The sequence below is a fragment of the Ammospiza nelsoni genome, chromosome 7, assembly GCF_027579445.1.
Source record: "Ammospiza nelsoni isolate bAmmNel1 chromosome 7, bAmmNel1.pri, whole genome shotgun sequence".
NCBI classification, from domain to species: Eukaryota; Metazoa; Chordata; class Aves; order Passeriformes; family Passerellidae; genus Ammospiza; species Ammospiza nelsoni.
In genome coordinates, this window is record NC_080639.1 from 16539726 (window position 1) to 16562673 (window position 22948).

Below are 22948 nucleotides of genomic sequence, written 5' to 3' on the forward strand. Positions count from 1 at the left end.
TTGAATGTGTCCAACTCTCACTGCAAGGTCAGGCAGCAGTACAGGCAGCTGTGCCCTGCTCCTCCCTTTGGAACCAGTGCTCTATTACATAATCCCCCCTGTTGCCCTGGAAGCTGTCTGCAGCCACCTTGAGTCAGTGGTTAGTGAAGGAAAGGGAGTGGGGTAAAGCCTTGGAAGTTACTGTGCAACACAAATGCCAGTGGTGCCACCAAGGAGAAGCTGTGCGTAAAGCAGTGCCAAGTTCTCCAATGCATCTGTTTCCCTGGCTATAGCACAGGCTGCCAAAATACAATGCTGCTTTATGGCTGAATCAAATTGCACTTCAGTCACACTACTGTCCCTGTCCTCTGCAACTGCTTTAGTCCAGAATTCCTGCACAAGCCTTCCTCCTTTCACATAAATGTACATTGATGATTTTTGCTGAAGAAAATGCAGGCAAGGCGGAATTCACTCTTCAGCCTGGAGTCAGGAGTTCTTCCTTTGGTGCTTCTGCCCACACAGACAAAACCTCAGAGGCAGAAGGCCATGAGCTCTTTGTAGAAGCTGCTGTGGTCTGCAGCTTTCTTCCCTCCAGCACTGAGGGCACTCAGGCAAGGCCCTGGGGAAGCCATGCAGCCAGGGCTGCCCTGTGGCTCAGAACTGCACCCAGCCACTGCAAAGCTCTTCTTCAGCACTGCAGCTTTCCTGTCATGGTGCAGGCAGGTGAGAACACCCATGAGAGGCCACAAATCTGGTTCTCACACATGAAGGTGAAGAAAGGAAGAAGCTTGGTCTCATTTTTAGCAATACCAATGACCAAAAATAAGCTGGTACAGAACAGGAACTGGTGTACCACAAAGCCTGAAAGAGTTTCCTTTTCCCCCAAAGGGTAGGGAGGGAGCAGAGCATGAACCAGATCTGGTGCAGTTGATTTCCTTACAAGGCTGCACTAGCCTGGCCCTTGGCTTGGGCTGCTCTGTGGTCTTGCTTTCTATGACTCTCTCCCCTTCCAGGCTATAGACTTGGAGCAATCACTAGTCAGCATTGATCAGTGAGACTGTCCCACATCAGGCACACCACACATCACTGAGACACCAAGAACATGTTACTGCAGGAACAACGAGGCTGATATTTATTAGCCTCCATTATGCACAGTATTTTTTTTTTAAACACTTACATTTACCCATTCCTTCTCATTTGCTCTGAATGTAGCCACCAGCTCAGCTGAAGAAGGGTTTGCCCCTCTCTGTTCCTCAGGTGTGTCAGAGGCTGGGACTGCTGGTTTCCACACCAGATCATCATGGAACCCAGTTTGGGCAGCTTCCCAGCCAGATGCATGCATTCCCCATTCAAATCCCAAAGACAACAGAAAAAGAAAAGCCCATCCAAAATGGAGAAGAGGGCAGGTGCAGTATCTTTAGCTTTACACAAAAATGTAATTTCAGTTCACTGTTTCCCAAATACAGAGCCCAGTGATTGGTGGTAATTTTCTGTTCTAGCTTTTAAAATGTAAAAGAGGATCAGTGCCATTCTTTGGTAGCATACAGTATTCACCCCAGCACAGCCAGGAAGGAAATAGTTTGAAACAACAGATGCTGTTCACAACCAGTGCTTTGGATCTATTTCCAGCAGGGGTTTCTTCCCTCCCCATGAAAACAGACACACATTCTCATTTAACAACTAATTGATTTATTTAACAATACAAATTTCTTTCTACTGCATGGTTTAGCAGAGAGAACTTGAGAAACAAAATTAGCTTCTTTTCTTTTTCTTTTAAAGTTTAAATGTTTACACAAAAACAACCTTTACTTCAGTAAATATAAAATTTACACACAAAAAAAATCTACATTAAAAAAGAACAGAATCATGACAAACCAACAGAAAAAAAAAAAAAGAGGATGGGAATTCAGTGTAAAGGATCCAATTGGAAGGAAGGCAAGATGGGGCAACACTAACAAGGCATCCCATTTGTACACCTAGGTATCTGAAGCTGGAGGTACTATACAAACCCAAAACACATTAAAATTATAATTAAAACCTGTATTTTTATAGCAGAATATTTTATGATATAAATATCTGTAAATTCTGTAGGCAACACAGTTAGTGCAAGAACTCCATAGTTTGCTCTCCACTGGAAGGTCACTGGAGTGGTGTAGGAGCACCCTGTGGCCCACGAGTGCACTAATGGTCAGCAGGGAGCAGACTTTAGATGTGCAGCCTGGATGTGATAGCCCCTTGTTTCTTTGCCAATCTGTGCTATTTCTCACACATCCAATGACATGACAAGAAATTCTGGTCACCTTCAGCAGTGATTTCCAGCACTTCATCTCCTGGCATTAGTCTGTTACCTGACTTAGGCATATTCACCTGCCAGATCCTGTTTCTCATTCCCTTTTGCACTTTTTAACCTGAACTCTAAAGCTATCTTGTAGCTACCAAGAGAGATTGGCTTCTAGGTTGAAATATTTGGGATACACAGTTCTTCAAGCCACCTTCAGGCATCTGTAGAAATACTTAAAGTAGGGTGAACAATTCATGGTCAAAGGTTATGTGATACAAAAACAGGGACCTGTATAGTAATGGTTAATTTTAGAGCTAAATCTTTAGTATTTTTTGTATTGATTTAATATTTAAACTTAACATTCAGCTTTCATATATTAAATGAGCAGAGCATCTTATGGATGGAAGTGCTATGTTATCTCCAAAAACACCAGGTAGTAAGGGAGACTGTAAAATTTAAAAATAAGTGTAATTTTAAAATCATTTAAAGGAATCAAGTGTATTTTTTTATAATCGATACTGTGACTGGCAAACTATAAAAGCTTAAATTATAAAACTATTAGTGACTCTACCTTTTAAACTGTATGTACTATAAAGCTGTATTTTTGTACTTACAGATGTTACAAAATTTCCAAGGCAGGAGTGAAGGGGGAAAAAGGTAGTCTAAAACACTTTCACAGATTTCATTTTTACTAAGAAAGGTTATTTCCTCCACAACAGTTTTATGTCATATAAATCTGATTAAATTCATTGTATTCCTCTCTTTTCTGGGTAGATGATACAGTGTTCAATTATGCTTTGGAAGACCTTTTTCAATGGATAACTCAGTTCTCTAGGTCAGCAAGTCCAACTTGCTTTACTCAGAAAAAAAAAAGCACCAGACTATCTCTAACTTGGCCATCCTCCTGCAAAAAACCTTTGTAGCAAGACTGAGGCAGCCTGTTCTGAGAGCAGGACTGGCCCTGAAGCAACCAGCTACATTAACTTCTGGAGTAAGCATATGAAATGTGATAATTTCAACTTGAGAAAGAGCTGAAAAGTATTAAATTTCATAAAATTTTAGAAATTTCACTTGTTCTGTTAAAAACAAAACAGGGAAAACTTAATCCACAGGTGTGCATTAAATATTTAATAGCAAGCCTTTGCTTATGCATATTAATTTAAAAATTATCCACAGGGATCTGTGATACATTAGCCTTGCCTTGTTACTATAACTAAATTTATTAAAATATTAATTTAAAATAGGAAAACAAAGAAACTACTCCTTGGGGAACATGTTTATTGTGTTTGAGATGATACACTGGGTGCTCTCTGAGCTACAAAGGGAAAAAGGAAATCCTTTCATTACAAACTGACAAAGGTAAAAGTTAAAACAGTTTTCACAACAGCATGTACCACATATTGGAAATAGATCTGGGTTTAATACAAATGACATAATTCCTAGTAATCTACAGCTAACTTTAATAACTTCATACAGATAATGAATTAGGCTAAAATGCACTATAATATTTGGTTGACTTCAGGAACAGTATCCTTAGTACATCACAAAATACATTTTGATATCCCAAAGAAGCAAGACTTGCAAGTAGGCATTTTAAACATAACTAATCTACAGCTACAAACTTCTACTCTTGATAGCATTTACCTTTTTGGGGAGCAGTATCCCAGTCTTCAAAAGGATAAAAGCAGAGTAGAATCAGTATAACATATACACAGAAGTCCGTATTGTAAAGGCTATAAAGATTTGTTGCACACTGCAAAGTTGCCTTCTGCACCTTCACACTGCACAAGTAGTTTGTCATTTATGTTGCATATCTCTTGGTCCACTGTCTGGCTATCCTGTCATGTTCTGCTCTGTTGGTCAGGTACTGAGTGGCTATGCTTCCAACCAGAGGGTCAGCTGCAAAAGGCAGGAGAAAATGCATCAGAATCCATCCCACAAGTAACAGTCCCCAAGATAAAACATATTTTAAAACACAGCATCCATTCCAAAATATAGTTTAGACCAGAAATATAGTGGAGCTCTCCTCATATAAGACATTACCAAGAAAGCACACATGAACAAAGCAAACAAACAGGAAAAATCTCTTGTGGTTATCTGCATATGAATGAATCTTGCCTCAGGCAGGTGCTCTGCTTTCAGCCCTTTGCCTGCAGGACCCATTCAGCAATGCTGCCCCTAACAGGCACCCTCCTGTCAGGGAGGTGCACAGGACTAGTGGCAGTTAGAGCATTCGGGCTGCAGGACACACCGGGGAGCCCTTCAGGAGCCACCAAGCCTTTGTACCTAAGAGGCTGATCCATTTCTCCCTCACTGTGACCACTTTCTGTTAATGAACGGTCCCTTAGCACTATTGCTCAGTTCCTGCCCTGACCGCAGGCAATTAGCATCCATCGCCTAATGACACTGGTCACACATTGCTGCTGAGAATCTGTACTGCTTCCATGGAGCTCCTCCCCTCCCCACAGGATCAAGGAAGCCTCTTTGAAACAGGGAGAGTTCTCTCTGAACATCACATCCCTCACATTTGCAAGATTAAGCCTTTCAACTGCTGTCTTAAGAGACTTCCTGCAGCTTCTTCCAACATGCAGGATTTATAACTCAGAAGAATGTTGCTCCTTTCCTGGACTGAACACTCCTTTGCTGGACCTCCTTCAATACAGACCTTCAATGACATCAGCTTATTTTCTCCATCATATCTTGGAAAAAAAGGACTTAGTGGTACTTACTTTCTGCTGTGTCACAGTAGTAAAAACACCATTAAAAGAGGGATCATATCCAATATGGAGTGCTTCACCACAAATTAAAAAAATATTAAATTTTATTTAAGCTGCATGCAATCAAATATACAAATTACATTCCATGGCAACTAAGTCAAACGACTGAGAGTCTCTCAGTGAACTATCAGCTCCTCACCTGGGTTGCAGTCTGTCAGAAGTGAACAAATAGACAGCAGAACCTTTGAAATAGTCAAAGCAGGGCTCCAGTTGTCTTTCAGGATATCCAGACAGATGACTCCCTGACTGTTGATGTTGCAGTGATAAATTCTGGTGCGGAAAGTAACCTGAAATCACAGCATAAGAGACACAGAGAGTCATTCAGTGCTGCCCAGGGATGGTGCCCCTTGGCTCTGAGCAGCCTGGGGGACTCCCAGTTCTGCAGAGCTTCTGCAGACACAGCTCCTCTCTGCTTGGCTTCCAAACCACAATTGTTTAACAGAAGAGTGACTATTTTCTGTAGCCAGGCCTGCCTTTAACAAATCTACCATGATGAGATTAGGGGCATAAACTGCTTTCACACAGGCTCTCAGGATGGTACCCACAAAAGCAAGGACCTATTTTATATATGGTAGCTATTTAATGAACATACCACATGTCAGGAACATTCTAATCACAAATGTAACTTCACTGTCATTTCTGAAGGTAAAGAAGTACACAGAATTTGTCTGCATGTGCAGTATTAGTTGATCTTTTTCTTTCTTTCAAAAGACTAAATACAGACCATGAAAATTAGTCTTGTTAAATTAACAATGAAATCTTTGTCCTTACCCTTCATTAGGCAGAATATAATATACAGCCAAAACAATGCTATTATACTAACTAAATCCATCCTTAAATTATTTCAGACTAATATTGATAGAACATGTGAACATTCTGCACAAATACGAAGTGAAAAATGTAACTGCTTTAATTACACAAAGCACAAGAACATATGGAAATTTTTCTTTTTCATACTGATGGGGGGGGGGAGTAGAATCCACAATGTATCCTGAAAATTTAAAAACTATCATGCTCTAAAAAAATCTACAAGATTTGAATGAGGAATTTGTCTAAAACTGTGCATCACTTCAGTATAACATTCTTAATTCAGAACATACTAAATGCTGTGGGTTAAAGAGAAGTGTGAAATACAGAGTGTATATTCTTTATGTTGCAATCATTCTAGGAATGTAAAAAGGTATTAGATTTATAGTAACATAGTTATAGCCCCCAAAGATGTAAGCTGTAGAATGTTGTGTGGTAAAATGTATTTAGTTATGAGAGTTTTGCAGTGTCTTTTCTGGTGACTTGGTCAAGAGTTGTAATTTGGCAGCAAGGGAGGGGAAAAGGGAATGATCTTTACATTCTTTCATATCCATTAGTAAATTACAATTTATTAGATGTCCATACTATTTCTGAGCAAGGAACTGACATTTTAATTTAAGATTAGTTTAATGTAATAAGAAGAGCTTTTGCTCAAAAACATTATCAAACAAGATTGCTTATTTTAGCAGTCATAAATAGACATTTTAAAATAATGGAAATTCATCACACCAATTTACCCAATTTTAAGACACAACATAATGCTCCAGTTTTCTATGTGAACTTTTTATAGCTTTTTATTATTTCTTAAAAAGTTACTGATAATATTTAATATGGAATCTGGCTCATAACACGAAAGACTATTATACATATATTTTAGCAGCTAGAATGAGAAGAAGGAAACATAAGAAAGTCTTGTGTTGTCTTCTACTAGAACTAAAATTTCTTGAATCTTACCTGTTGATCAGAATCATCATCTCATTTATCCCTTGGTGAAGTTTGGAAATCAGTACTGACTGTGGTAATCAAGAAGTAAATTAGATGGAATTTTTCTGAGACTGCAAGCCAAGATTTTGGACCTTGTAGTTTTCAAGAGACCATAAACAGATCTGATATTCAGAAAGTGATGTGCAGTCACTTGGTGCAAGCTGTATTCTTCTCACATGAAAAAATGATAAGCACAATAAAAACCTTACCCTTACCTTTGGTGGCTTGAATGGATAGTCAGATGAAAATGTGATATCCAGGAAGAAAACACCTCCTTCATATACAGAACCTGGAGGTCCAAGTATAGTAGATCTCCATTCATAAATGTTATCTCCTTTAGGACCGGCACTGTGTAAAGAAAAAAGGGGAGAGGAAAAGAAAGAGTCAGATGTACCCTTGAGAGAGGCATTTTATGGATTCCTTCAGCATTCATTTTATTGAATAGAAACCATTTGATTATTTTTAACACCTGCCCAATTTCCAGCTGATTTCAGTGGGCTAGGTGTTTTAAACTGGCACAAAAGCTAGGTACTCTGCTGTCCCTCTGGAGAGACAGCAATGAAATAGAATGGTCATGCAATACTGGTTTTTCACTGTCCAAAACATATCCCCAGATCTATTTTCTTGAGTCATTGCTCTGAACTTCTACGTCACCCTTTCATCACCTTTTCCACACCACCCTTTCCATGCCATCATATTTGTACACAAAAGGAGTTTTACATCTTGACCATATTCATCTTCTCCAAGCTTTTAGCAGATCACACCTTCATAAAAAATGTGGCTTTCAAGTATATTGATACACATTTATTGCTACTTGTTTCATAGGCTAGAGTGAAATGTGTTACACCTCTGGGCAGCAAAACTAGGGAAGGGCTAGAGAATCAAGTAACAAGGAATTGAGCTTCTTGCAGCAGTCATTCCAAAGCACTGTTTCTTCAGGATATATCTGTGTTATGCCTCTGGGCAATCGGCAATGAGACAACGAGCCAAAAATACTTTCTTTTCAGAATGCATTTCTCACTAGGGAAAGGGTTACTGCATAATTATTATTAAAGTAAAAGTTTGGAAGAATGGATAATGACCCAACATTTTCTCAACTTCTGAGCTGTCACTAACGCTATTATCACACAGTAACCATCTAACCTCCTCACAAAAAACCCTAACCAAACAAAAAACTCCTCCCCCTTGTCCCCCAAAGGAACAACCACCAAAAAAATCAAATCTTTAGCAAGCCTGGATAAAAATTAACCTAACCTTCCACAAAGGGTCCTGAACCCACCCTACTGAGAGCCAAACTTACTGAACTGACTGCTCTGGAGAACAACAGCACTGAACTCATGCAGACACAATGGCTTGATCACATCAATGCAGATAAGCCAATAACACAGCACTGTGAAAGATCCTTTCAGTTTTCCCCACCTGGGCAGTTTCCCAGCCATGCTGAAGCATCCCCATCCTTCTCCTCTGTGGTGCCCAGGATCAGGCCCTGAGGACTGTCACACATGAATTGCACATGAAGCGAGGGACAGGGCACGGCACCACACCGCAGCCTGGGAATTTGTGGTTTCTGGAACTGCTCAACACACAGAGGAAACTCCCAACAAATAAAAGGCTCTTCCTATGCCATGTCACCCCATGTATTTGTCATACATATGTTTGCAGTCTGTAACACAACATGTTGGACATCCATCCTTACTATGTAGTCAAACATGGAGACACTCATCAGAGACAAGGAATATGAGCAGTCTGCACTATAGATCTGCAATCCCCCCCCCCCCCCACCAAAATTTAGCTATTTTTACATTAAGATCATTTTTGAGAAAAAAAATGCTAATTTTGATTATGAATTCACTTTCAATTCATAATTTTCCAAGATGCTTTTTATCTTGTAGACATTTCATGTACCAAATGTTGCAGTTCTTTCATAAACAGGGCAAAATAATAATGGAATTTGTATGATATCCTATTTATTAAAAACAAAAAAATATTTTATGAAGCTGTAGCTATTTTCCTGTTGCCAAAATGAAAGTAGATAACAATAGAATGCTGGCCTCCAGAGCACAGCTAGAGAAAAAAAAAAACCTACAGGTGCTGTCAAAAATAAAGTTTGGGTCTAAAATCTTTCTTTCTGTTTGCAATGCATACATAAAAGTGGAAGGAAAATACTAGAACATTTTAAGGGGAAAAAAAAGGGAAATCTAGAAGCAAACAGGTCCATTTTTGGTAATGCAATGAACCATTTGTACCTTCAGTCACTCCAGAAGATAATTTTATTCACACTCCCTAAAAACCAATTAGTGTAAGAACTGAAAATATTGGGGCAGTAACGACAGCATTTTAAACCCACACAGGCCACTGAAATGTTTCGATTAATTCTGGACATTCATCAAGCTTACAGCTAATTAGTATTGTGCTTGAAAACCAAATTTCTGTGGAGGAAATCAATTTCAGCATAAGATGTCCTAATGACTGCTTTATAGTTGAAAGCAGAGGTTAGTTCTCTTGCCCTGCATGTCAGGTACCTTTCTTTCATACACCCCCAACAGCTGGATGCATTTCACTCAAATTAATGAAATGGATGGATCAAATCTGTTCCAGCCCAATGAATCAGTCACGATTAAGTGCAGCACCAGCCCAGGGTCAAACTCTCTGGTAATCACTTACCAAATCAGAGCTAGGGCATTCATAAGCTGGTAGCCACAAAACACAAAATCTTGATGGAGCAACAGGTCTGAATGACAACTTCAGTGTTTTGGCTATAGAGCATACAAGTGCAGGCCATTGCTAACAGCCTGCTATCCTCCTAAATTAGCTTCAGAACATTATAAATTCAGTAAAGGCATCAATACTTCCTTCTCAATAAAAAATCCACTTGATTAATTTTTTCACAATATGGGCTAAAAAAATCTCAGACAAAATAACAAAGCAATTTAATTGAAATGACAAAATATTATTTGCAGAATTAGGGAGGTTTACTTCATACATTAAAGATGGATTGCTTTTTAAAAATAAATTAGAGTTAACTGGCTGCATCTGCTTCCTAAGCAAATATTCATTATGCCACTTCACTGAGGGATATATACCTGATTCAGACAAGACAAAGGATTTATGACCATGCTGTAGCCAATCTAGTCCACAGAACAGATTAAATTTACAAGTGTGACTTCAGATGGTAAATTTGAAAAGACATGAGGTTAAACTTGAGGGGCCCATGGGTTCACAGCAGGTCTGTCAAACCTAACTCTGCTGAACCCTGGCTTTCAAGTTTTCCAAAGATGAAGCACAGCTTTTCCAGAAGAGTGTTAAGAGCATTCATGTGGATGCAGCAGCATTCACACCAGCAAGAAGCCTGTTAGACTCCCAATGCAGTGGTTACAGAAATCCAAGTTCAGCTTTTGTTACAATCTATTAAATCAAAATGCATTGAAGCTGCCCATATGGAACGAAATGCAGGACAAGAAACTAGGATAAGAAACTTCCAATCTACAATGATGCTGGTAGCATTTTGCTTTCTGCACTCACTAAATGCACTGCTGTCAACAGCCCTCCTCTAAAACACAAGACTCAAAGTGTGGTGACAGAATGCAACTTCATAGTCCTGAGACTGTGCTGAGAAGAAAAAGGATGAAGGAAAATGTAATTTGGCTAAATTTGATGTTAATGCTGTGTTATGCTTTATTATGATATTGAATATGAGTCTGCAACAGCATATAGCAAACTGTGGGGGTGGGTGTGCTTGTTTTTGGAAGCTTCCAACAGTGAAGTGTGACTGACTCTAAAAGCCTTATGAGAAATGTCATTGGTATCACAGAACTAAAGGTACTGGTCTACACCTCAAAAAAAAACCACTGGGGGTGTCTACATGGCACAAGTTTAAGTGGTGGAATATTTTCTCATGTTCTCCTCTCAAAGGCTCCACCCTCAGGTGTTATACCCAGGCCAGCAGAATTATAGAAGTGTAAAGGCTGGAAAAGATCTCTACTCATTATTACCAAGGCAGCAGCTAACAAACCAAATGAGGCACCTGGGGTGAGAATTACATAAGGAAAGACCTCCCTCCATCCTTCCCAAACATTTATTTCAAAATGAGATTCAGCCAGAGTAAAACTCTGGGAAGTTCTTCATAGAATGCTCAGCCACAATTCTGTCACTATATAATTTTTACAGCAGTGTAAGTGAAGTCAGTGCTTTAAGAGAGAGATAAGATATCTCTTTTGATTTTTCTTATTTCAAATGGAAGTACTAAGTAAAGAAAGAAAAATGCCCTCAGGCATGTTTCACAACCTTGTGCTTGAAAAATCCACTTCATAATGGTACAGTATAGTAAAGCTCTGCAAAATCTTCAACCAGCTTTGGAAATTGACTTTTACAAATCCTTCTGGAAGAAAGGCACTCAGGATGTTACCAGCACAAAAGACTGTGTTTTGGACACACACACAGCTAAAGCTGTTGAATTATCTAGTTCAGTGTGACACCAAGAGATACACAAGGGGCTGTGACAGATCCCACCAGCATATACAATTCAGGTAAATGTACAGACCCCATCTGTAGGGACTCTGCCTGCTTTACTGTCTCAGCTTCTGAGCTTGATGAACTCTATTCCAGCAGAAGAAAAATACCCCAGGCTCAAGTAACTTCAACTTATCACAGAGGTGGAGATCCATATTTACCATGCAGGATATCTAGTGTGGATGCTAATGTTTGCCCCTCAGGCTACCCAGACAATCAGGCCAGAGAGAAGAGTGATTACAGCCCCCAGAAAATCTAAATACTCCCTAACACCAACATACTCCATCTCCCTCTGGTGACCCCTTTCATCAACAGCATGGGGAGCCTGGCTCCTCACTCAAGCCGCTAAGCTCAGCACTAGAGAAAATCCTCCTCACCCCTCCATGTAGTGAGAAAGTGAGTGAAAACAGAGCTAGACAACCCTATCTAGTAGCACACTACCTTTTTATCCAGCTACAGATACACACTGTCATGCTGTTGGTAATTTAAGACCAAAAAACAATCTCACAAGCAACCAAAGGATCTTTATCTGCTGCAAGCTGTCTGACTTGCTCAGTGAGGCCTAGAGAGAGCACAAACACTTAGCAGTAGTTACATTTTAATGTTGAGCATGGGAATAGAAAATGCTCAAAATACTTTCTTGCTTTGATATTTTCAACATTTTGAAGAAAATTTGTCCATTATCCTTCTTTTTCTGAATTCTCCTTTCCAATTGTGGAGGCACTCTTGTGGATTTGGTTATAGAGTGCAAGAAAGGAAATGAACATTAATTAAAAGGCATATGTTTGTGTGTGGCTTTCAGTTCTACGACCTGTGACAAGCATACATAAAACTTATGTTTTCTTTATTTTTCAATGCCTTGTTTACAAGGCTCTCTGCAGTGCTTATTCTCAGCATTCATGTTATCAGTACCAGTGCCTAAGCACTTCTACTTAAAGAATCTGGGCACTACATCCTGTAGACACAGAAAACATTCTGTTTTCACTGGCAGGAGCTACAAGTATAGCCCTAATTTTAGGATTACAGCATTTTTCTAAGGTTGGACACATGAGGGCTGTCTATGGCAATGTATCAAAACAGTGCAGAAAACATATTTTGATAAGGTGCTCACTATTATTAAGGTTTATAGGTTATGTGCAATTTTTTACAAAGAAAAAGTTCCAGTCTATTGTGTTCTTTATATAGCTACAAATGTTTTTATTTTACCTGCCACTGAACTACCTGCTACATTTGTTTGCTAGAAAAGGTTATTTACTGCTTCTAGCATATCCACAGAGGCTCTGTGGAATTGAGGATTTAAGGATCTAGTTCAGTGTACAAATCTCTCCTTGTGTCACTTCCCTAAAGTCTATAATGTCCTTATGATTGAAATCTAGAAATCAGCATTAAAAAAAAAAAAAAAAACACCTATTTTTACCTCATGGATCCCCTGATAATTCAGCTGGTTGTAAAGCAGTGCAGGACTTGTGCCCAAGGACATGGTTCAATGCAAAACAAGTGCAACTTGAGAGCTTCTCAGAAGCAGCATGGCTACTTCAAGCACAATGCTGGTCCAGCCTAAACTAACTTGGCCAAATCATACATGTTCACAAACCATCCATGGATTATTAGCTTTATGCTTAACCAGGTGTCATTTGCCCTCCTGCAGCCAGAGTAGGGCATGAACTTTAGCTGCTTGCTCTGGCTTAGAAATGCAACCACGGGGCTGTGTTTGGTTCAGGTCACACTGAACCACCAGGGAACCTCAGCCAGTGGAGATCTGCTATTAATCACCCTGAAGGGAAAGACGTGTTTTACACCACTAGAAGCTCCAGTGCTAAACTTGCCATTACTAGAAGAATATACACTCATGTTACCAAAGGAAGCTAAGTAACAAATAATTTTCTAATTTCATCAAAGCTGTAATATGTAGAAAACGAAAGCAATGTATTTTGGAAAGCTGACAGTATTTCCACTGCCTAAAGCCCCATTAAATTGGTTCATTGCAACAATAGCTTTAGATTACTTTCCTCCTTGTATTCCTGCTAGTTCCTAGGACTTATCTTGCTGTAATTAGAAGTCTGTGCAGGTCCTTTCCATCTTCCAGAACAAACCAAGCCAATTATGGAGGCAGAATTCCTGTAATTTTTCTTTCAAAAAGGCAACTAAATACCAGAACACAGTTTGCTAAATTACAACAGAAATACTTAAATTAAACACATAACAAAACACATCAGATTTTCAATGTCTATGCTCTTGACAGAGGAGTTGCACCCAGGCAATACACAAAAGAGTTTACCAAATGTGAGTTGTTTCTGAACACAGAAATCTCATAGGCATGGAGAAATTTAAAATAAACCAAATGTTCAGCATGAACTAACTTGCAATATGCACAGAAGTACATCTCATATGCCTACACTGGAGAAATTATCCACACTACCTAATAAAAACCAGAGCAGGACAGTCAGTAAAGGGAAACATTTCCTGCTACTCTGCCATGTGTTCATAATAACAAACCTTTAATTTAGCATAAACTAAAAGAACAGATCCCTTTCATCAGTGTTGAAAGACCTGTAGTACTAGTGTCAAAACACTATTTTCTTGCTGTTGATATAAAACTCAATTTGTACTAGGGCCAAATCGTTGAAGAAATTTATCTAGTGATACGCAGTTCCCATTTTTCTTTCACTCAAAATTACTGATGAACCTGGGTTTAGCAAACATGGAAGATTTTGCTTTTCTTCTGTGAGAGAGGATCCCTTTCAACTTCCTAACACAAACAAAACTCATTTGGGATACACACGTATTTTGTTTTTCAGTATGTTTAGCCTCCACAGTGATTCTAGCCATTCACACTGAAAGAGTCACATGGTACCTGAGAAATTGTGAAGCCTTAGTAAAAGTGTTCACCCACAAATACAACCAGAAGATGTGTGCTGTGGAGTATGACTGCAATGTACAACTCCCAGATCCCAGACCACCACCTCACCCTCAGGAGATTACATTATTAGTAAGTCATTCAGGTATTCTGGGGCACCCTCATATTCCAGATATCAGCCGCTTCCATCCTTCATTGCAAAATCTTCATGTCACAAAGCTAGGTGACACTGAGAAATCCAGCTTAGGACTTCCAGTATTTTCAATAACACTTTTAATGTCAACAAAGAGAAAAATATATTGTTCCCAACATCTCTTATGCACACCCTTCAGATGGTGGAAGAAAGAAGTTAAAACAATTTCACTAAAAGACCTAAGTAAGACTAAAAATACAACTGGCTATAAAAATGTAGTAAACTTACAAATACTCATGCCCAAGAACAAGAAATGGGCAATTTTCAACAGACTAAATCTGCAAGTTAACTAAGCCATTCAAATAAAATCTCCAGCTATCCAGATACACCAAATACCTAATTATTAGGCAATTCCAAATGTATTAAATGTGACCAAGGTATTTAAAAAATCTTCTGCCTCTCTGCAGATTATGTTTTGTTTTCTAAGGAAGGTACCTTCATTCCAAAAATTGAAAGGAACATCTACAAACAATTTTTCAAGACAGAAAGCACACTGGTGAATACAGAACACCATCATCTGATAATTAAAGCCCAAAGGCAGACTCTGTGATTAAACTTGTGAACAGCATTAATGTTGTGGAAAAATTTGATTCTAATATCATAAAAGGATAAAGTGCAATTTATAGGACATGATTTATTCAGGTACTTCATGAAGGACCAAGAAAGAGAGAATTGCTGAGAAATCACCTGCACTGAAATGTGTGTGTATCCACCTGTTAAGACAGTGAACACCCAACATGCCTGGTGCTCCCAGAGTGGAATCTCCTCCTCCACCTCCAGGATGTCCCGGATTGGGTTTCTCTACCACTTCACAACACCAGAGCTAGAAGTTGCATTTCCCCCTCCTCTAAAAAAATCAGCATTCAACTTCAGCAAAGAAGTTCCAGCTTGCCTCATAGAAGTAAAGACAAAACCAGTCAGTCAGATAACCTTGCCTCCATTTCCACACTGAATAAGAAGCACCTACTTGGTGATTTAGGAGCTCTAATACATGCATATCACTTCTGTACAGAGCTGTTTCATACTAACTTCCTGAAAGTTAACCTGTAGTGAGCACTGAATATTTTCATTAAAAGAAGTCTGTATTTTCAGTGTCTAAGTCAGTTCTTGGTCCAGTCTCCCTAACCTTCTAGCACAGGCTTTCTCCCAAATGTAATTCCATTATTACCTTTAAATACTTTCTTCCTCTTGTCTCTGTCAATTTCCACATCAGACTGTACAGCACAACAAACCAGAAAATGCTATGCCACAGCTCCCTGTGTCACATGCCTACCTTGAAGCCCTAAAAGTCTGATGCAAATCTCTGTAACTAGAAAAAGGCTGTATTTCTCAAAAAAGAATTGTTCTTTCCCAGTTCATACACCAAGACTTTCTCCACTTTGCATGCAATATGAACACCTTCTCCAGTCCAGCCCATTTCCAAACGTGCTTGGGGGTCACCATGTGGACTAGCTGAATTGAAAGTAGTTACCTGTTTTGAAGGGGCATGAATCTGATTAGGCAAAACTCGAGAACCTTTTTCAGCACAACAGTTATATATTCAGAAGGTTTGTCTTTAGTTATATCTCCACACTGGCCAACAAAATTTCCCACACAGAGGGTTGATTAAATGAGCTTTTCACTTTTTTTTCTTTTTCCACTAAAATGAACACCAGAACTCTGGCTATGAGCTTTAAACTCTGCTTAGAGCAAAATGATGACAAGCTTCACATTCTGTGCAGGGGACAAGTTTACCATTGCTGAAAATTTTTACATATCTAACTTATTATTTGATATGAATTGCTTTGTGGTGCTGAGCAAGTTGAAAAGTAACCAGTGCCTGCTGCCAAGACTCCTGGAAGCAGCAGCTGACTGCAGACTGGCTCAGATGCCAGCACCAGCACAAGAACTGCTGCAGTGGGGAGGAGGGCAAAAGAGGGAAAAGAGGGGCTGCAGCAGCTCAACCCAAACTGGCTTAACACATGCTAGAATTATATTCTGCATGTGTAGCTCCAGAGCTACAGCAGGGATAAAGTCAGGGCTCAGGATCCTCTCTCTGACACTGTTCCACAATGTTCATTTAGCATGGGAGCTGGAGAGTGATCCAACATTATGGGCATATGTACCAGGACAGGGCAGGCTCCATTTGGGTTCTGAAACACTAGCCCAACAATGTCCACTTCACTAGTTAAATAAGAGTGCTTAGAGAGTCTCAAAACAAATCAGCTGAGGATAAGAATCTGCTTTGTGTAATGCAGAACTGGAGACAGATGAAGCAACACTTGGTTCAGAGACTATATAAATGTAATGTGTGGATATAAAGCATTAAAACACTCTGGGAATACCAACTTTAGCTCCAAAAGCAGAGCAAGTCAAAGGAATAGAGAAAGCATCATGCATGCAAATACACATAAATCAATGTCTGATATGAGTTTCTTTTACTCCACAAAAGAAAAATGTGAAAATAATAATCATTTCAGGGGAAAGAAAGGTCAATAAACATCTGAGTGAAACCAGTCTCACCTAGTAAAATCTGTTTTTTGAAAAGCCAGATCCAGCCCAACTATTGCTTCCTCTACTACTAATAATTTAATATTCAAAGCAAATGTTCTCTGTGGATATAGCTGTAGTGTTTGGGTTAGCCCTTGGAGCAGGGCTTTGTACCCCTCTCTAAGGGAGCTGCCACTGCTTAGGACAAGCTAGGGAATTTGCAACCCTCATGGAATTCTGCTGTTGAGCTTGGACCACTGGTACCCCTGGACTAAGATATGCTGGAACTCCATTGTAAGAAAAGCCACCTTCTCTCACAGCCCAGACTCGAGGCAGCTGTTGGGAAGTGTCATTTTACTGCCTGCAGCAGGATACAGAAGCTCAACCCTGGGTAAATCAAAAGCACATGGACAGCACAGACACTGGGCACTAAATCCTTCTTTCCAATAGCTCAGGCAGCTGCACTAGTTGCATCACATTCAGCAATTAGATCCTGCTACAACACAGACATGGAATGGCTGTGATCTTAAGAAGAAAAGGCTCACACTGTGTATGGTTTTTATTTGAAGCTATAAGCATGATTTATCAGTGGAGATAATGTCTACTGCAGCAAAATTCATCAGGTTATATACAAATTAAGTATAATCTCTTCCAACATATCCCAATATTATATATTCATACATAACTCTACTTCCTTCATATTTTCAGTCAGTATAATTTAGTGAACGCCATTAACTACATATTGGCTTACATTTGCAATCTAGGAAAAATAATTTTCTTTCTGATAACAAATCTCAATAGAACTTTTTCTCTGCTGCAAATGCCTAATTTTTAAGTAGTGCACTGCTATAAAATTAGCTTAAGACAGGCTGTCTGCTTATTGCACTTAATAGACTCAGAGCTGAAAAGACAAACATTTTTACTAGCAGTGAGTGTGCTGGGACTGCCTGCTGATGTTTAGATGGTAAAATATTTGTAAAAAAAAAGGAAGTAGTAAATACATCATTTTGGTTTTACTGCAGACAAGATAAATATTCTGTTTTACACAAAGAATAATAAACATGACAGGGCAATGACTTGATGAAAATACCTGCACAGATAAGGGGCAGAATAGGGTACACAAGTAGTCTCCCAAGTCTCTGACAAGTAACCAAAGCACTAGGTTTCAGCAATTCCCATTCAGTGCTTGAAGGTTTATACATCTGAACTTTAGAAACGCCACAAACACTCCTTATCCTTTAACCAGGTGTAGATAAGTGCTCCCAAGAGACAACTGACAAAACTAACTTAAATGGCAAGTTTTCTTTCTTGTTTAAATTGTCCTTAATGAAACAAACAAACAAAAAACCAAATAGTAACAACAGCAGTAGTATTAATAACAGCAATAATGATAATAATATCAAAAGGCTCAAGCTCTGGCCTGGCTCTAGGTCCCTTGCACGTGAGCATGCTACCTCACTTCCCTGGAGCAGGTTGCCAGGTGCCGGCTCTGACAGCAGTGCCAAGCCTCTCTGGCATTTTGGGCTGGGCAGGGGAGGAACCAGCCAGTCATGCCCCAGCAGCTCCCAGAGGTGGTGCAGCTGCTGGGGAGCACGGCAAGCTGCTGTGGGGCAGGCTGGCACATTGGCTCAGGCAGGGACAGCCAGAAAGAACTCTTTGATAGCTTGTACCCTTTCCCCATTGTGCCAAGCAAATGCCAGAACAAAAGACAATACTGCAATGGGAGAAATACTGGACTTTTTTATTGGTAGGAGTTACTTTTCCAAAGGGATAGTCATAGAGTTTCCCATAGCCTGCTGATAATTTGTGTTCACAAAGATCCAGCTTTTCAGAGTTAGGCTTCATCTCACTCCTGTTCTCTCTTCACCAAGCAGCAGCTTTCACAGGGCAGGACTCCATAAAAACTGGAAGCTAATTACCAGATGTCTTGGAAACCTTTCCAATCTGCACAGCTTCATCCAGTTTCCAATGCTTAGGATTAGCCCTTTTGGAACCTCCTCATCCTTATTTTGTGTAACAAATTTTCAACAAGACAGGAGTTCTTTGTTCTCTCCTAATAAAACAACCTAAAATGTTAACACTTCAGCATGAAACTAATGAACTAAATGCACTTTTCTGGAGATCTGAGCAGATGTATGGGCATTTCCAAACTTATGTGAAAACATTAATTCTGGAAGAAGTCCTCTAGGCTGTGTTTTTAAAATAACTTCAGAACTACAAAAATTAATACAAACAACAGTTGTAAATTATCCGTGTTTTGCCAAACATATGGCCACTCAAGTGCTGCACTTATTGAGAATAACCTAAAATAAAATCTTATAGGAGGATGAAAAGAGAACCAAGGACCAAGTCAGACATTTACTTAGATGCAACAGCTTTGTCCACAACATTTTACTCCAAGTAAATGCTAGTGGCAATGCAAGATATATACTCTGCAGAGCACTGAGCATACAAGTCTACAATTTACAAGGATGAAAATTATTTTTAAATGTCTTCTCTTGGGGTATACAGTGAAAAAGATGAAGAGTTGGTTGAGTATGAGTTCCTGCGGTACTGCTGACACAGGAGACTGTCACTTTGATACAACCTATTTCACAGGGATACTTATGAAGTAACTGGATGGACTCAGTACAAAGTGGGAATATAGACCCCAGTATAGACCCCATGCACATGAATCCTCCAGCTGGAATGATTGGGAGGGCTTTGAAACACCATAGAAAGCAGCTGGCAGCATCTCTGTATGTGCAGCTGGTTGCAAAGCAAATGTCTGACCATGCTCTCGCTGTGCTGTGGAAGGGGATGTAGTAGGAAATGTAGCCTTTGCCCAGAGCTAAGAGGAATGGGTGACATACAGATTTTTGGTAGCTGGACAGTGGCAATGTCCTGTTCAACATCAGCATTGCTTTATTTAAACTTCTTTGGACAAAAGTTTTCACCTTGGGCAAAATACCACCTGCAGAAAGACTGCCATGACTAAAAGTGGAAGCGATACCTTCACTTTTATTTTGTACAAATTCTACCCTGTGGATGTTGTCAATTACATACTATAAAAATAAGTAACCTTTATCAGCACTCAGTTTAAAATGTATTTAGATGCATGCATTTTAGGTAATAAGCAAGCCTACAATACTCTGTATTTCTTGAGGGCTGAAGGTCATCTGTTGCAGGCATCATCTCACCTCCCTTCTCCAAAATACTACCTTAAGTACCTAAAATATGGTTCTTAGTAGATGATATTCAAAAACATTCAGAAACATCAAGTTTATAAGAACTGACACTCAACTGGAGTAACGTCCCAAACCACGTGACACATAAATCATGATCTCAATTTGACTACATTTTAAAGCAAACACTAGTATTCACTAAAACACCTCTGTGGCTAAAAGGAAGTGGCAAACATAGAATTAGCTGTGGTCACATGTGGATGACTATCCAGGAAGACTGTGGTGACATGAAGCCACTCTTTTAGCAGGTACAAAATGAAATAATCCTTCTGTTGGTGGCATGGCCCAAGCAGCAAAACTGGGAAATGACTGGCCCCTTCTACTACATGTTACATCCTCTGTGCCTTTGGGAGAAAGGAAGTAAGAAGCCCCATTCATTCAAGGCAGTGCTGCTCCTGAGCTCCACGGCTGTGACGAACTCGAGGCCCATGTGGGCTTCCACATGGGTGTCAAAAATGAAATGCTAAAGCAGCAACACTGCTTTTTTTCAATCAGACTAAAAGTAAAAAACTGTTTACAATATATTCTATGAAGAGAAGTACTGCAAAATGTGGTATTATTCTCCTGCTGACAGTCAATGCTGAGCTGATCTATCAGTTATTTCTGACTTTTTCCATAAGCTTTCCTTGTCAATCTTGGCAATCCTTGGCAGCTCTCGGGAGCCTATCCTAAGTTTTTGCATATTTAAAAACAAAAAAGATTTACACCATTTTCCTCCAGGGCACTTGGCTCCCCAAGCTATCCTGAATGCCTTAAACACTTTCATGAGTCTTCTTTTTTTTTTAATGTTAACAAATTTCAGTGGTTATAACAGCAATTTTATGAGTGTGGCTTTTTGAAAAGATAGATCACCTAGCATGCTCTGAAGCAGTCAATCTATAACACATTCACATGCCTCTCAAACACTTCAGAACTCGCACATCCTTTTCAAGATCTGCCCTGGAGAGACCTCCAGCACCTGGCATGACCCCAATAACCACTGACTCATCTGAGCCATGGAAGATGCAGCAATCCATGCCTTACACAAGGTGCTAAACCACTCAAGGTATAAAGACAGCAATTAGCCCTATGAAGTGGAACATGTCATGGTGATATATTTTTGATGATGCTTCTTTGTGTTCTTCTTTCCCTTTTGAAACCTTTATATATACTCTATAGATTGGCATTTCTGTGCTTCTTGGATCAACTAAGCGGTTATGCCAAGCCTTCCTACGAACAAGAATTACATTAGTCACTTAAAAATCTACTGCCTACACAGTCATAAACTAATCCACTCAGCTCAATTATATTTGAGCTACAGATCCTGACCAGACCTGCAGTGTCGTGTGGGGAGAACTTTGTGGAGCACTGAAAAGGGTGAGCCTGCCAGGCTCTGGAGAGTGCCATTGGGATGCCTCTTGCAGACCCTCCCCAGGCAGCAGGAATGGTGTGGCAAGGACCTACCTTGCAAATATCCCGGCCTTCAAAATCCCTAATGCTCTGAAGGTCATCCTCCATCCTCAGACCCAAATAAGAGCCAGGATGCAATTTTGCTGGCGCTTCCAATAAAGTGCTGCCTAACAAACAGGCACAGGCTGGATTTTAGCTTCTGAATGGTCTCTGGGCACAGCTCCAAGCAGCAGATCATAGAGTCAAGGAAAAAGGTGAAGCAGGAATGTCTAAGGGTTGTATCTAAACAACATGGTACATATGATATGCCAAGCATAAATAATCTAAACATAGCTGTCTATCTGGCATCAGAAAGCAGCCAACAGAAAAATAAATCCCAGCTTTTAAACACTGACTTGCCTCCAGCTTTATCTATTTGCTGTTTGACTAATATTGACAAGTTTGGTCCACAAAGCTAATGTACCACTCCTGCAGACTGTATGTTTCCAGCTTCCTTATAGTTCAAATTTTCAAGCTCTTTACACCTTCCCACTCTATTCACAGCCTTCTCAACCTCCCTTCAGGAATGCAAGAAAAAAAGTATGTCTTCACTAAAAATTCAGCCAGCAGAGACTGACTGCAGTTCTCCCAGAATGTGCATACGTTTTCTCTACCTCTCTTCCTCCATCTGGCTCAGCTGAATGCCTCCCATCTCTTCCAAATAGATCTTCTGCCCTTTCCTTGAATATGCCCCTAGTAATCCTTCTGTTACTCTTCTTACAATGAAGGCAATCCTTATCCCACGAGGACAAAATTCCTTTTCCTAGACAATCCCTCAGATTCAAGGAAGAAACATTAATTATAAATGACATAGTTACATGCTCCCTATCTGTTGAAAATACATCAGACACACAGCAGTACCAAAGTGTCATTCACCATCACTGATTCCAACTTGCTTACATTTAGAATTACTCACCTTAGACTCATATTCAAACTGGAGGACTTTTATTTACAAAGCTTTACTTCTGGGCATGCCATACAACTAAAAGCAACTACTGAGAACTATAGTGTTTTTTCTTCCTGAATTTCTAGTCAAATGACCCTCTTTTTAGGTGGCTGTGTGAATCAACACACACAGCTGATTGAAGACAACAAAAAAAGTACAGCTGAAATGCAAAGAGTAAATTTATTTTACTACGTCACTGGCTAGAGGATCCCAAAACCAAATTGGGCCTTAGATACCCAAATTGAGGGCGCAGGCACTGCCAGGCTCAGCCCAGTCCCAGGCAGGGCACCAGGGCTCCTGTTTGCACCCATTTATCAAAGGGCCACACATGGGTTAACACCATGCTGTTATTTTCCTCTCTGCTTTTTATGATCTCTGTTTTGATCTCTCTCCCAAGACAGGGAGCTCAAGCATGTCTGGGAGAGGGCCTCCAAGTTTCTGTAAATACCTGTGTTATCTCTACACAGAAATTCCTCTTCTCAAACAAACAAAGG

General features: G+C 39.8%; 1 protein-coding gene across 2 annotated transcripts in view; it reads right to left on the reverse strand.

Annotated features, from left to right (window-relative positions):
* Positions 1–1645: 1645 nt before the first annotated feature.
* The window catches only part of UBE2E3 (ubiquitin conjugating enzyme E2 E3), a 55697-nt gene continuing 34394 nt past the window's right edge, over positions 1646–22948 (reverse strand). For both annotated transcript variants that reach the window (XM_059475826.1, XM_059475827.1), the window contains exons 4-6: positions 7044–7176; positions 5177–5324; positions 1646–4159 (exon numbers count right to left, since the gene is read on the reverse strand). In XM_059475826.1, coding sequence (XP_059331809.1) covers positions 4062–4159; positions 5177–5324; positions 7044–7176 — 379 coding nt within the window. In that variant the 3' untranslated portion in view covers positions 1646–4061. The remainder of the gene's footprint in view (positions 4160–5176; positions 5325–7043; positions 7177–22948) is intronic.